Consider the following 14,505-nt stretch of genomic DNA (forward strand, 5'->3'; position numbering starts at 1 on the left):
AAAAAAAAAATATATACCTATTATTATCTATTTCCCCTTTTAGCCTCTGCTGCAGTAAAGCACCGAAAAACCACCTTCGTTGTTATGAATGCTGACTAGTATTGTCGGGGTGTAATAGCGGTGTTATTACGCAGCAGTGTCCGGGGCGGCGCGCCTCAGACATGGCCAGTCAACTGTAGCTCACTCGGGCCTCGGCTGCCTGCTCACCGACCACCGAAACACTGGACAGTCGCTGACTCGGGGGCAGGACGAAAGGAGTCAAACGTCGGACAAGGTAAAGACGAAACTCCTCGCTGTAGTTGGAGCATTTCGGAGGACCCCAGACGTCAAACGACGGCTTTATAAATCTGTTTTCCACCGCGTAACGAACTGTTTTGCCCTGTCAGCTACGACTTAGCGGATGCTAGCTTAGCCCAGGAGTGTCAGTAGTTGCCGGCTCACAGACAGCCACCACGGCCGCATCGAGCCTCAGCTTTCCTGCTGTAGACCAACAGTATTTGCTAAAGAGTGTGATCCAAGCAGCCTGTTTCTGCTTATGCATGTGATATGACACAATCTGCTAATAATGCGCGTAACTGCTGGCGGAGCTAGCGAGCTAGCTGAGAGCTAAACCATTTTAGCTTCTTTCCACAGCATATTTAAAGCTACATGTCGATAAGCAGCCCAAGGCAAGCGACAGTTCCGAGGGGTCTAATTTTCTTTGTCAGTGTTGGTTTTATAAACGGCGTCTTTAACCAGACTGTCTGAAGATCATCACGCAGAAGTCAGTGTTTGTCTGCGAACTTACTTTTACTTTAGGGGCTAACGTTAGCATGATTATCTAAAGTTAGCAAGGGTCAGTAATCACATCAGGTTTTTGGTCGTTTGACATGTCAACAAAGGTTGACCCCAAAGCTGCATTAGAACAAACTAGTTGAAAATAAAGTTGACTGCATTTTGGGAAAGCCAAAAATACACTGTCTAAATCCCGTAGTTTGGATTTTCCTGCTGTTTCTGCACCATATTTCATCTACACAACAGGGACATTTCGCTGCACAACAATCTGGTTTGCACTACACCAACAAAGATGTGTATTGATCACAGTAAGGTCCTCTTTAAATTGAGACACTGCGGAAGCTGTTTCCCACAAATCAGGTTTCAAATAAAGAAACGAGGTGTCTAATGTAGAGTGACATCAACATGATGTCGGGCTGGAAATGTCAGCATTTAATCAACGGAGCTTCTGTGACTGACTGGAATCGCTCTGCACCTAACAGGAAGTCCCCAGAAAGTTGCCGCAGCGCTGTGTAGAAAGTGAAAACACTTCCTGTTCTTAATGCAGGCTGACTCTTTAACCCGGTTAGCTTCCAACCCCGGCTTGGCTGCAGGGTTCAGCGATCCGGGTCAGACTGCTGCTTTGGATGACGGCTTCAAATGGTGGGAAGAGCTGTGCAGCATTCCCAACCTGAGAACAGGCTGGAAACCCAGTAGCATGGAAGCTAGCGTTGCTTTTGAGACGGGACTTTTCCTCCTTCCCTATAATCACGACTCAAAGATGCTCCGGCTGTTCTGCTCGGACACGTTTGGAAGTCTGGGGGGGGGGGGGGTGTTGACGGCTGCATGGAGGCTCCACTGGGATGCTGGGTGTATGTGGCTAACCGGGCTGACAGGAAGGAGAGGAGGACGGAGGTCTGCTTCCTGCCTCTGTTAAAGATGGACGCTGAATGTCTTGTGAGCAGTGTCCCACTCTGGCGTTGGTCTGGGACGCTCGGTGCTGGTCCAGGGGACGTGTCCCCGTTGCTGAGGCACTTCCAGCCCCTCCGCTTCACCGCCACGAGCCGTCTAACTGTCCGCTCTTCCTTTCCAGATGATCTGTTGGACCCCCGGTGTGCCGATCCAGCAGGTCTAGAGGACGCAGCAGCAGTTGTGAGTACCGCCCGTCTCCATGGTGACGACCCTGCGGCGCCTCGCCGTCCTCACGGACGCTTCTGTCTTTCTTCCTTGTGGGTTTGCTGTGTGACGTGGGAACGCTTGCGTCTGCCTGCGAAGGGCTCCCGCTGGGCTTTATGACATGGCCACGGCCTCCCCCAGAGCCGAGTCGGGCCAGAACCACAGAGGGACGTCGCAGCTCCATGCCGTGGGTGAGTCCCGTTCCGGTTGGACAGGAGGCCTCAGCGCCTCCACGTCCTTTCCGGGCCTTTCTCGACCGATGTCGCTGTTGTCCGTTCTCACGTGTTTTCGCACCAGTTATGGGACAGAAATGTGGACGCGGGGGAGCTGATTGTACGTCTCTGTTCTCCAGTGTCCTGTGCCAAAATCAAAAGGAAGAAAAGCCTGTTCGGGACGGCCGTGTACGTGGAGGTGACGGCGGAGGGAGAGTCGCGCCGCACAGCAAAGTCCCACAGCTCGTCCAGCCCAAAGTGGGAGGAGAGGCTGACTCTGTAAGCTGCCCCCCCCCCCCCGTCTCTGTCTGGTGACGGTAGTAGACTAGTGTCTGCTTCCAGCGCTCATGAGTTCCCGGGTCCTGAGTGGTCCCGCTTAGCTCCCGCTGGTCTGTGTGGTCCAGAATGCTGAGCTGGAGTAGCCATCACTGAGTGATCTGCTCCTCCAGCTCCTCCATTTTAACGATTTGGCTGTTGGGAGGGAGATGCTGGGATGGATGGCTGAATGCCCCCCCCCATCCCACATCCCCCATCCCACTCTCCTCCATCTCATTTGAACACACCAGCACCACGAGGTGGGTCTACCCGTGGTGGACCAAGTCACCACTCCCAGCAGGATTCAGAGGCAGCGTTAAAGCCTCCCACATCTGTGCAGACAGGACAGGGAATTTCACACGAAGATCGGTGCTTTTTGGTTGTTTCTTTAAAATCCAAACTTCTAATTGTGTGTGTGTGTGTGGTGTGTGTGTGTGTGTGTTGGATTTCTAGGAATGTAACATGTCACACACAGTTGGATTTCAAAGTGTGGAGCCACCACACCCTGAAGGCCGATGCTCTCCTGGGAAAAGCCTCTCTGGACCTGGCTCGGGTCCTGGAGCAGCATGAGAGGAAGCGTACGTTTGGGCCGTCTGACCCCGGCGGGACGGTGGCGCTCTGGCGTGTGTGTTGAAGCTGCGTCTCCTTGTGCCTCTGCAGTGGAGAACGTGAAAGAGGTGTTGAAGCTGAGCGCGGAGCAGAAGGGAGCGCTGGTCTCTGTCGGGGAGCTCACGGTCTACCTGGACGGCCCCGCTGTCGGGGAGCCCCCCCCCCCACTGACTAACGGCAGTGCCGCAAACGCAGCAAACAGTGAGTGTTTCTGTCTAATCTTTAACCATTTCTGTTACACTCGCCTGTGAGTCGGTCCCACTTCGGTCTGCTTACCGGCTGCTTCGGAGACGGTGTGAGTGGAGCACGAGGAAAGAGGGACTAAATGCCCCCCAGTCTGGCAGCTCTGCCCCTCCTGCCCCCCCTTGAACACATTCTTTTTGTGTAACCCTTTTCAGAAGTGCAACAGAATGGTGACACCGTCCATGAAAATGGAGACTCTTCTCCTTCAAAGGCTGCCAACAGGTGAACGAGTTACTGTGGAGCACACACACACACACACACACACACACACACACACACACACCACACACACACACACACACACTCAGGCAGCAGTTGTTCTACACTACAGCTGGAAAAGTTGTCCTTTTCTCCTCTCCAGCTCAGCCAATGGTGTAGATCTGCACCCGAGGTCAGCTTCCTGCTCCGCCTCCAACGGTGTGGACGCTCAGGTGCCTTCCACTTCCTGCAGCCCCGCCCTCAGTCACGTCCTCAACGGAGACGCCGAGGAGACGTCCAGCCCAGCCCACCAGCCGTCTGACAGCGACACCGACAGTAAGACGGGTGAGTTCTGCAGGGCCGGGTGTGCAGACCCGCTGAGACGTCCCCATGGCTCCGTGTCCAGCATCACCAGCAGGGGCCAGTGGACGTCAGTGTGCAGGACAGGTTCTGGTTCCTGGAGAAGATGCTGCTTTTTCAGAAGAATGAGCAGCGGCGTTTCTGTGTTAGCAGCTGACGGGGAGTCCTGTGACGCTGCTGTGGGTGCACCGACATCCACGACAGATGACGTGACGTCTGCTGAGGACCAGCGCGCGGACGGCCGTCAGGACGCGTCCGTGGCGGACGCCGACGCGGCGCCGTCCAGCTCAGCTCAAACCCTTCCAGCCTCCTCACAAGCTGCAGCCTCCTCTTCTGCTGCTAAGCCTTCTGATGGTGCCACTGGGGCAGCTTCCTTTAAAGCCCCATCCTCATCAGCACAGGGGAGCGGCACCAACCCAGCCTCTTCATCCTCATCCTCTTCCTCCCCTGCGTTAGGGGAGGTGAACGCGTCAGGAGGTGGCTGTGAGAGCAGTAGCAGCAGCACCCCTGTACCTACAGAAGGAGCCAAGCCCAGGCAACAACAAGCTCCCAGTTCTGGAGCCTCTGACCCTCTACCGCCTGGGTAAAAACACCAGCACTTCTAGTTTTGGACGTCACTTTAATTTAATGGTCACTATTCGATGGCAACTAATGGTGTAAAGTGCCATACTTGGTTCTTGTCTTGAAGGTGGGAGCAGAGAAAAGACCCACATGGGAGGACATACTATGTAGACCACAACACGAGGACTACTACCTGGGAGAGACCACAGCCCCTACCCCCTGGGTCAGTGTCTCTTTTCCCCTGGTCCAGAACGTGATGCCGCACTCTGCTGCCACCTGGCGGAGAAACGCAGTAACGTCACCTGTAGCCATAGAGCTCGATAGAGAGGGAGGATAAACTGGGAATGAAATGGCAGATACACGCCATAATCATAGTTAAGTTGTCATCATAACATTAGTGGTGATTCTGTTTGTCACCGCTTAAGGGATATTTGGGTGGATTACAGCTGAAACCCACCAGAGAGCTGGTGCCCGGTGTCACATCATTTCCAAACGCAGTCATTTCTTAGCTCAATCACCATTCGAGGCTCATCCTTGTGGTTTTTAATAGTTTCATTACACCCTGTTGAAGGAAGTCTTTTTAATGAAATCATTCTTGTTTGTGGGTTTTCTTTTTTTCCGCCCCATCAGTTGGGAGCGGCGAGTGGACGACCGAGGCCGGATCTACTACGTGGACCACAACACCCGCACCACCACGTGGCAGCGCCCGACCATGGAATCAGTCCGCAACTTTGAGCAGTGGCAGAGCCAACGCAGCCAGCTACAGGGCGCTATGCACCAGTTTAACCAGAGATACCTCTACTCTGTAAGACGGCATCCCTCCTTTAGCGCCTCATTCTTTAGGGTCTTTCACTTTATTTTCTGTTGTAGTTGTAGCACGACTGTAAATCATTGGCACATTTAAACGTTGATATGGCGTTGCAAATATCGTGTTTAGTTACAGCTACAGGCGCTGACTGGGTCAGGATCTGAATGCTTTTTTCCATCGGCACAGGGAATTATTTCTTTAGTCGTTGTTCGGGTGGCAAAAACGAGACATTTGAACTCCTGTAGAATGAACAGATATTAACCCTGTGATGAATGATGCCTGTGTGTGTGTGTGTGTGCGTGTGTGTGCACACCCATCCATCCATCCCTGTGTTCCAGGCATCCATGATGTCTGCTGAGAATGATCCTCTTGGCCCCCTGCCTCCTGGTTGGGGTGAGTTCACAGCTGCCGTCCCGCGTCAGGATGGGCGTGTCCTGTCTCCATCAGTGTTTACTGCTGATGCCTGCAGGGTCTGAGCCTCCTGTCTTCTGCTCCTCCTCAGAGAGGCGCGTAGACTCCAACGACAGAGTCTACTTTGTGAACCACAACACTAAAACGACGCAGTGGGAAGACCCTCGGACCCAAGGGTGAGTTCTGAAACTGGCTCATTGATGAGCAGTTCTGACCGGACGGCTCCTCTGGTGGTTCTTCAGCCCTGAGAAGGAGCTTCTTTGTGCGACTCCATGTCAATAGAGTGTTTATCTTTCTGTGCACGTGCTCGTGTGAAGGCTACAGAATGAGGATCCTCTTCCCGAAGGGTGGGAGATCCGCTACACGAGGGAAGGAGTTCGCTACTTCGTGGACCACAACACCCGCACCACTACTTTCAGCGACCCTCGCACCGGCAAATCCTCTGTGTAAGAACGCTTTTGCGTCCCCCACCCGTCGCACACGTGATCACCGAAGCCCTGACGAGGAATCGGCTGGACCGGAGCCTGAAGCGCTCAAAGATCTAACGAAAAAGATCTCATCTGTCCATTCTTCTGTCTTAGGACTAAAGGCCCCCAGATTGCTTATGAGCGGAGCTTCCGGTGGAAGCTTGCACATTTCCGTTACTTGTGCCAGGTGAGTCTGTCCCCACGCCAGCACAAACAGCTCCGGGCCCCGGCTGCAGAGGGCAGCTGAGCAGCCGCTCTGTGCACGTGTTGGGGGTGTGGCTGGTTGCAGGCGCAGGGATAATGCTGTTCCTTGTGCTCCTCAGTCCAATGCTCTCCCCAGCCATGTGAAGATCACCGTCTCCAGGCAGACATTATTCGAAGACTCCTTCCAACAGGTGAGAGCTGTGCTGGTTCCACCAGATTGGTGCTCGGCATGGCACCATCCTGCAGCTTTCATGTTTGGATCCCACTCTGAATCCACTTTGACGTGGTTCCAAGTGTCCTCTGCTGTCAGGAGCCCTTTAAAAAGAGCTCACAGTCTTGTGTTGGTGCTGCAGATTATGGCCCTGAAGCCGTACGACCTGAGGAGGAGATTGTACGTCATCTTCAGGGGGGAGGAGGGTCTGGACTATGGAGGATTGGCTCGGTAATAGAAGCTACCTGCTGGATCTGCTAAACGTAAGCAGGAATTCCCCCCGCTCACGCCGCTCTCGTGTGGCCTTGCAGGGAATGGTTCTTCCTGTTGTCCCACGAAGTGCTGAACCCCATGTACTGCCTGTTCGAGTACGCTGGCAAGAGCAACTACTGCCTGCAGATTAACCCGGCCTCCACCATCAACCCCGACCACCTCTCCTACTTCTGCTTCATCGGCCGCTTCATCGCAATGGTGAGTCTGGAGAAGCCTCAGGTGGGCACCACGGGTCACGTGGCGGCGCGTGCCCGGCGGGTCGCGATCTCACCCGATGCTCTCCGCCTCTCGTCTTCCAGGCTCTTTTCCACAGCAAGTTCATCGACACGGGCTTTTCGCTGCCTTTCTACAAACGCATGCTGAACAAGAAGCTGATCCTCAAAGACCTGGAGTCCATCGACCCAGAGTTCTACAATTCTCTCATATGGATCAGGTAATTCAGTTTATGGTTCCCTTGGCCTGGAGTTACCTTTGAAGGAGAGACCTCTCGGGCTTTTAGTACAACTGCTTTTGATTGGCTTCCTTTGAGTCGGAGACGCCTCCGGTCCAGCAGGTGCCTCCTCAGCTCGGAGCCAGATTCATTCTGAGCCCGTTTCTAACGTCTCGTAAACGACTCCGGCCTTCTTAGTTTCTGACCGGGCTCCTCAGCTCACGTGAAGCCACGTTCATCAGAGACGGCCCAGCTGGCTCCAGAACAGCTTAGAGTTCTACGTCCCCTTGAGTTGCTTTTGGACTCTAGCGGCTGCTGTCTTCTCAGGGACAACAACATTGAAGAATGTGGTCTGGAGATGTACTTTTCAGTGGACATGGAGATCCTGGGGAAGATCACGTCCCACGACCTCAAACCCGATGGTGCCAACGTCCTGGTGACAGAGGAGAACAAGGAGGAGTATATCAGGTTCCCTACAAACACATGGGTTGATGCTTTGAGTGGAGATGGAAGCGAGTGTTTGAAATCCATCCTTCCTGCAGTCTCATGGCAGAGTGGAGGTTCTCGCGTGGGGTCGAAGGTCAGACCAAAGCCTTCCTGGATGGCTTCAACGAGGTGGTCCCGCTTCAGTGGCTTCAGTATTTTGATGAGAAGGAGCTGGAGGTGGGCGGCCAGGAGATTCTGTCTTTTTGTCGTATCGATATCTAACGTGGATCAGGGCGTCTCTGAAATAACGAGGGGGGTATTTCGCTGTGTGTGTGTGTGTGTGTGTGTGTGTGTGTGTGTGTGTGCGTGCACAGGTGATGCTCTGCGGCATGCAGGAGGTGGACTTGCAGGACTGGCAGAGGAACACGGTGTATCGCCACTACACCAGGAACAGCAAGCAGATCATCTGGTTCTGGCAGGTACGGTCGGTCGTCCCGTACCGGCGAGCTGACGCCGGGGTTCAGAGGGCAGCTGGTGGCGCCCGTTCAGGCGAAGCAGGAGCACGTTGGCTCTCACGCCGTCATTATTCTGATCCGTTTGTGAGCTGTAAAGTGGTTCTGAGTCTGCGTGACCTCACTCCCCCACAGCTGGTGAAAGAGGTGGACAACGAGGTGAGGCTGCGGCTCATGCAGTTCGTCACGGGAACCTGCCGACTTCCTCTTGGTGGCTTCGCTGAACTCATGGGTCAGACGCACACACCCGTGCACACGCACGCACACACACACACAGATGCATCTCACTCTGGACCTTTCACTCTGCAGGAAGTAACGGGCCTCAGAAGTTCTGCATCGAGAAGGTGGGGAAGGACACCTGGCTTCCTCGGAGCCACACCTGGTGCGTGCTGTTGACCCCCCCACCCAGATCATCGTGACTAGAGCAGCGCTTAACCTCTTATCGTGTTGAAGTCTCATTTATAAGCTGAAATGTCCTCACGCTGTTCTCTCTGTTCTTCAGTTTTAACCGGCTGGATTTGCCTCCTTATAAGAGCTTTGAGCAGCTGAAAGAGAAGCTGCTGTTTGCCATCGAGGAAACGGAAGGATTTGGCCAAGAATAAAAGCAAATGTCCACTTCTGTTCACCTCTCTCCTGCCCATCGCTGGTCATTCAGCCAAGTTAAACAAAGTTGCACAAGATAACCACCAATGTATATAAGCTATTTTGTGATTTGAAAACCAAATCTTAATTTGCTGCATCTTTATTGCCGCAGCCCTGAAACACAAGATCCTCCCTCATGAAATATGCAAGCATTTCAGCCAATCTGTCCCAAAACAGATGAGTATTTTTTTATTTACCTCCCCTCAGCTGGCTGCCTTTTAACAGACAGGAAGTGGATTGGAGAGGATGTTCTAGTGAAGGCGCAGTCTTCTTTTAAAGCTCTAGTTCTATAGAGCTGCTCAGAAAGGTGATATCGGGGTCCGGTGCCTGAAGCCTCCTCCCCCTTTATCAGACCTATATGATGGTAAAGAGCCAGAGTTTCAGGAACATTTGACATTAAACAATATTTCCTTCTAGCTGCTAACCCCCCCCCAGACACAGCAAATGTACCTGGGACTCGTTTCACGTCCGACCTGACAAGAAAGTACCAGATTAAAAGTAGAAATGAAAGCTGAATATCAAGTGTTCAGCTGCTTAAAATGTCGTTCAGAAGACGCAGCTCACAGCAGCCTTACAGCGCTCCGCTTCCATCTGGGTCCTCACCCGCTCCCCTGGTTTTTCTGTCTCTTGTTGGTGCTTATTCACCAAGAGGATTCGCTTCGGAAGGTTCTTCAGAAGTTCTCCTTTATTTTTTGGGCTTTGAAAGCTGCTTTAGAAGCTTCGGACTCTTCATCTGTGGTTGCTGGAGTTTATTAGTCGTGTAAATACCGTGTCAGAAACATCCAGGAGGGACAAAACCAGTGAGGGAAACTGGAGCTGAAGGAGCAGATTCAGCCAGAGCTTCAGAACTTTGTGCTTCCTTTTGAACAAACAACCTATAATCACCGATAAATCAAGTGTATATGAATATTCATTGTATAGCGAAAAGTCCATAAGTATTAGAATTGATTCCACAGGGCCGCCACTCCTTTGATCTGTGATGCCTTTGTTCTTATCAGAAATGAGCGCTTGGGCTGGGAGGGAGCGCCTCACCTGGACAGGTGTGTGTCTGTCCTCAGAACTGATTCCCCAGTCTGCTCATCATCAGCGAGCAGGGATCTTCTCACTGTGCTGACTGTTCTTTAGGCCTTCGGAAGTGCGTCCAGACTGTAACATATCGCGTGTAGATACACTGTAAACACCAACCACACTGTACAGAATGCCCCCTTACTGGAGAGACCTTGTGTATAGAAGAGCCATTTTTAATCTGCTTTCACCCATTTCAGTGAAGAGAGATGGATTTATGAGTCTAAAAGAAATAAAAAGGAAAACGGATCCCTTCCCTGGGTGTGGTTTTTGTGTGTAAGCTGGATTTCCTCAGATGAGCTTTGGCCAGGTCGTCTTCCTGCTGACACGGGTGACCCCCGGTTTAAATAGAAACGAGTATATTAAAATCAACAGGAACAATGTTGTCCCTATCCCTAAGCTCCATCCCAACATCCATGGCAACATGGGCCCATCCTTGGAACACTGAACCATGTAACATGGCTGTTTTATCACCACTAACTTCTAGCTTCTCCTCTCCTGGTTTGTTCTGCCCTAAAGACCTGGACACATATTTAGCTGCTCGGGGTCTGACAAGCATGGTTACCATGGTTACACACGTTACCACATACAACTGCTGCGCCACATCTCTTGGAATCAGAGTTTAGTTTGTGTTCACATGAGGCTGTTTTACCAAATCTCTCATTCAAATATGTCGTGGTTTTGTTAGTCTCTTCCCGACTGTTTCAGAGGCTTGTTGCTGCCCTGTACAGGGTTGCTTGTAGTTGCTTCCACATCACTGTAGCTGCAGCACCTGTTGTACACTGATAATCTTCTTTATCTCCCTCTTAGAGTAGCAGCTGGTACTATTTTGTCTCTGGCCTACTAGGAGGTCTTTGACACCTCTCAGAAGTTTTAATTCTTTTGTGTGTTGAGCAGCCATTGTGGATTTTGGCATGGGGAATTTAAGTCCCTCCTCATGATTTACGGCTCATTTCCAGATTTTGTTTGGTGCTCGACCAGACTGAATTTCACTAGCCTGTGTTTAGGATAGGATAAAAACTTTATTGATCCCACATCGGGGAAATTCACGTGTTAGAGCGGTACTAAAAGGAAAAAATAAAGACTCTTATGTACATTACTATGTCCATTATACACAGAAATTAAAAATTATATACCTCATCAATGGAGTCCAGAGAGCAGTCCAGGACTGAGCCAGATTGGTTCTGGCTATAGACGAGGTATGATGGGCCAGTGTTGTCATAACCACCATCTAAAGTCCAACCTTTTCTTCTCCTGGTGGTATGAATATCAAACGGACCCAAACACGCTCATGTTTTAGAGCTCGAGCTTCCCCCCGTGAACATCACAGGGGGCTTCCCTGTTGTAGCACCTGTGCTAAATAACTACAGTCGGGACACATTCACAACTTCTGTGGAAGCGTGCGCTCAAGTAACGGACATGCTGCCACTGTTAAATGGAGCCGCTACGTTACAGCCGAGAGGACACAATGGAACTGTTGAAGCAAAGAGCTGAGCTAAAGCAGCGGGACAGAGGAAAGACCCCTTGGAAGTATTGGAGAGGCCAGATTTAGAGGCACCGTTTAGTATTTTTAAATGTAAATGGCCTGAGTCCTGCTGTGATTTATTGCTTTCATTATTGAGGAAGTAGAGCCAGCAGAGGATGTGGCGGCTCTTAGAAGAGCCTTTGGTTGTAGGAGGCCAGCAGAGGTCTACTTGGAGCTGGTGTACTTGGTGACGGCCTTGGTGCCCTCAGACACAGCGTGCTTGGCCAGCTCCCCGGGCAGCAGCAGCCTGACAGCGGTCTGGATCTCCCTGGACGTGATGGTGGAGCGCTTGTTGTAGTGAGCCAGGCGAGAGGCCTCGGAAGCGATGCGCTCGAAGATGTCGTTGACGAACGAGTTCATGATGCTCATGGCCTTGGACGAGATGCCGGTGTCGGGGTGCACCTGCTTGAGCACCTTGTACACGTAGATGGCGTAGCTCTCCTTCCTGGTCCTCCGCTTCTTCTTGCCTCCTTTGCCGGCCGTCTTGGTCACGGCTTTCTTGGAGCCCTTCTTGGGCGCGGACTTGGCTGGTTCCGGCATTGTGCTTCTCCACGGTAGCGGAGGGCGGCCACAGAGCCGCTCTTTATATGGGCCTCATGGAAATACCACTGTGTGGTCTCCCTCCTGTGATTGGCCGAGCCGCGAACACGTGACTGGTCACAGCGTCAGCTCCGCCTCCTGCTGTCCACAGCCTGCCTCGACAGGGGACAGATGGAGACAACTTCCTGTCCTGGCTCCTCTTTATTCAGCCACATCTTTACTGGTGCGCGCACGGGTGCGTGTACGTATAGTGTGTGTGTGTGTGTGTGTGTGTGTGTGTGGGGGGGGGGGGTCCTGATGTCAACCGTGGTAAACACTGTATCTGTTATTGTCTGACATGTGTGTTTTTGTGTGTAATTGATGACTTCCGGTTGTACCGCATTAACCATTTAATCCCAAATTTTTCCCAGACACAAAAATATCCCAATCATGTGTCATTAGTATCCCTTTGAAACAATCAGTCATAATTTTTAGAAATTTTCATGGAAAAGTGTGTTTTATTATCGGTCACAATTGTGACGGTGGGATACTGTGTTGTATCAACCATTGTGTGTGTGTGTGTGCGCGCGTGCGCAAGTGTATAAAATCCTTATATCAAAGGCTAGTTATTATCACTTTTAAAAGTTCCAGCATTGCCTCTAAATGCTCTCATTGTAGTTTGAATATTTTACATATAAGCCTTATACTATCAGCTAGCAATATGAATACTTGGAGCACCGTTATGAATATTGAGGTTAAGACAAAAAAACAACAATCAATGTATTTCAACATTGTAACTTTAGTGCAACATTCATTTGAAAACGTTCATTTTTAGTGCAGTATACATTGAACACACTGAACATGAAGGTAAACATGTAGGCTGAGGCCCTTGGGTCTTCTAGCTGGCCTTCATTGTTATGGCAGGAGGTGGGGGAGCTGAACAGGGCAAGGAGGTTGGGCAGGGGAAGGGGGTGTGGTGAAGGGGAGGCCATCATTCCAATCATGTTCTGTTTGCATAACTTTGCATATGCATTCAACAGCCTTGCTGGCAAATGACCCGTTTCCCCCTCATAGTCCATGTCAGACCATCACTGAGTACAGCATCTTTCATTTTGAGGGATGATTGCAATGCTGCATGCTTTGTCTGGGAACTCATCTTGATCCAACAAATCAAGAACTTGACTCAAAGTAAATCTTAAAGAAAACACCACAGAAAGTTTGGTAGCTAGCTAGTCTTCCTGGGGTGTCTCTGTCTGTAGGTACAAAGTTAGGTAGCAGCAGAAAGCAAGGTAGAACAGTTAGCTTATGTGCATTAGCATGCAGATACAATGGGTTATCCCACCGGTCACCATTGTTGCCAGTGACATGTTTGTGAGTTCTATGACCACATTAAACAAAGTCGAGTAATTGCAAATGCATATATCACTAGACAACTTAAACATGATGTGTACCAAAAATCTATGTCCTATCTTTGTGTTAACATTTTACTAACCTTTTATTTGGGAGCTTTCTTGCCACCATCCTCTTCTCTTGGCGCAAACAGGAAGTAAACAGCTCTGGTCATGTGACAATGTACAGTAAACGTGCGACACGGCACATATTTCATTGAGACCCTTTATTATTTCAATAAATGCATCGATAGTTCAGTAACATTTTATAGCCTTAGAAATGTCTTTTTTTTTTTAAAGTCACTATCGTGACCAGTGGGATTCAACAATTTTGTTGTTGCGCCAACATGTAGCTCTTCCAAGCTCATTAGCATAAATATTAACATTCAGAGCGAGTTCACGTTATTCCCGCTTGACGAGTCGCTGCCTCTGAAGCAGGAACTGAGCTCTTTGCAGACGGTGATGGGCTCTTAAAAGAGCCTTTGGGTTGTTGCTATAGCAGCCATTTTAACCGCCGAAGCCGTACAGAGTGCGTCCCTGCCTCTTCAGAGCATAGACCACGTCCATGGCGGTGACGGTCTTCCTCTTGGCGTGCTCGGTGTAGGTGACGGCGTCACGGATCACGTTCTCCAGGAACACCTTCAGCACACCGCGGGTCTCCTCGTAGATCAGCCCAGAGATTCGCTTCACCCCCCCGCGGCGAGCCAGACGGCGGATGGCTGGTTTGGTGATGCCCTGGATGTTATCACGGAGAACCTTCCGGTGCCGCTTGGCGCCTCCTTTACCGAGACCTTTTCCTCCCTTTCCTCTTCCAGACATTCTTGCTGTTGGACTACAGACAGACTGGCTCCAGCGCTGCGCTCGCCTCTTATTTAACACAATTCTGAGGACGTGATTGAAAGCACCCAAGGAGACCGCTTTGGTTCTTTTTGTGCGCCCCCTGCTGGCTGAAACGGGAACTACACGTTTCCTGGAACATTGCTCGTTAATCTTTATTTAAAATGTTCAGCTCTTCAGTGTCTGACAATGTTCAGTGTCTGAATGCTTAGTGAGCATCGCTGTACCCTATGTAGTGCACTCAGTATATCCCACAGTGCACGGTGAAAAGTAGTGTACCACTGAAGCGCCCTAACTTGGTAATATATCCCATCAGCCTTTGCAGTATCACGTGACAATCTGTCAGTGGTGGGTAAACGA

General features: G+C 51.0%; 4 protein-coding genes across 6 annotated transcripts in view; 1 reads left to right on the plus strand and 3 right to left on the minus strand.

Moving 5' to 3' along the window:
• Nucleotides 1-494, minus strand: part of LOC130513465 (leukocyte elastase inhibitor-like) — a 30,804-nt gene extending 30,310 nt beyond the window's left edge. The window contains exon 1 of the mRNA XM_057012233.1: nucleotides 489-494. The gene's annotated coding sequence lies outside the window, so the exon portion shown is untranslated. The remainder of the gene's footprint in view (nucleotides 1-488) is intronic.
• On the plus strand, nucleotides 115-10,125 carry LOC130513418 (NEDD4-like E3 ubiquitin-protein ligase WWP1). Of its 3 annotated transcripts, none has more exons than XM_057012144.1 (25): nucleotides 115-274; nucleotides 1,847-1,905; nucleotides 1,987-2,120; nucleotides 2,282-2,420; nucleotides 2,910-3,034; nucleotides 3,117-3,266; nucleotides 3,464-3,530; nucleotides 3,670-3,851; nucleotides 4,017-4,449; nucleotides 4,555-4,650; nucleotides 5,058-5,232; nucleotides 5,574-5,628; nucleotides 5,738-5,822; nucleotides 5,964-6,092; nucleotides 6,228-6,300; nucleotides 6,437-6,508; nucleotides 6,671-6,759; nucleotides 6,840-6,999; nucleotides 7,101-7,234; nucleotides 7,559-7,699; nucleotides 7,774-7,894; nucleotides 8,032-8,136; nucleotides 8,305-8,401; nucleotides 8,479-8,551; nucleotides 8,672-10,125. In XM_057012144.1, exons 3-25 carry the CDS (start codon nucleotides 2,051-2,053, stop codon nucleotides 8,769-8,771), a joined length of 2,871 nt encoding a protein of 956 aa, XP_056868124.1. In that variant the 5' UTR covers nucleotides 115-274; nucleotides 1,847-1,905; nucleotides 1,987-2,050; the 3' UTR covers nucleotides 8,772-10,125. The 3 variants fall into 3 exon arrangements, with proteins under 3 accessions (XP_056868124.1, XP_056868123.1, XP_056868125.1); XM_057012143.1 differs by having other exon boundaries at nucleotides 2,029-2,120; XM_057012145.1 differs by having other exon boundaries at nucleotides 2,029-2,120; nucleotides 4,020-4,449.
• A 1,395-nt stretch (nucleotides 10,126-11,520) lies between these two features.
• Nucleotides 11,521-11,966, minus strand: LOC130513530 (histone H2B 1/2). The gene has a single exon (XM_057012314.1). It carries the CDS (start codon nucleotides 11,939-11,941, stop codon nucleotides 11,567-11,569), a length of 375 nt encoding a protein of 124 aa, XP_056868294.1. The 5' UTR covers nucleotides 11,942-11,966; the 3' UTR covers nucleotides 11,521-11,566.
• Nucleotides 11,967-13,609: 1,643 nt separating this feature from the next.
• Nucleotides 13,610-14,169, minus strand: LOC130513533 (histone H4). Its single transcript, XM_057012319.1, has one exon. It carries the CDS (start codon nucleotides 14,125-14,127, stop codon nucleotides 13,816-13,818), a length of 312 nt encoding a protein of 103 aa, XP_056868299.1. The 5' UTR covers nucleotides 14,128-14,169; the 3' UTR covers nucleotides 13,610-13,815.
• Nucleotides 14,170-14,505: the final 336 nt, after the last annotated feature.

Source organism: Takifugu flavidus, chromosome 17 (assembly GCF_003711565.1).
Source record: "Takifugu flavidus isolate HTHZ2018 chromosome 17, ASM371156v2, whole genome shotgun sequence".
NCBI classification, from domain to species: domain Eukaryota; kingdom Metazoa; phylum Chordata; class Actinopteri; order Tetraodontiformes; family Tetraodontidae; genus Takifugu; species Takifugu flavidus.

Excerpts from the sequence above, each read along its gene's own strand:
- LOC130513418 (XM_057012144.1), top strand. The coding sequence starts at position 2,051 with ATGGCCACGGCCTCCCCCAGAGCCGAGTCGGGCCAGAACCACAGAGGG. Across the intron at positions 2,121-2,281 it reads GTCGCAGCTCCATGCCGTGG|TGTCCTGTGCCAAAATCAAA; the intron begins GTGAGTCCCGTT and ends TCTGTTCTCCAG. Across the intron at positions 8,402-8,478 it reads TGGCTTCGCTGAACTCATGG|GAAGTAACGGGCCTCAGAAG; the intron begins GTCAGACGCACA and ends TTCACTCTGCAG.
- LOC130513530 (XM_057012314.1), bottom strand. The coding sequence starts at position 11,941 with ATGCCGGAACCAGCCAAGTCCGCGCCCAAGAAGGGCTCCAAGAAAGCC.
- LOC130513533 (XM_057012319.1), bottom strand. The coding sequence starts at position 14,127 with ATGTCTGGAAGAGGAAAGGGAGGAAAAGGTCTCGGTAAAGGAGGCGCC.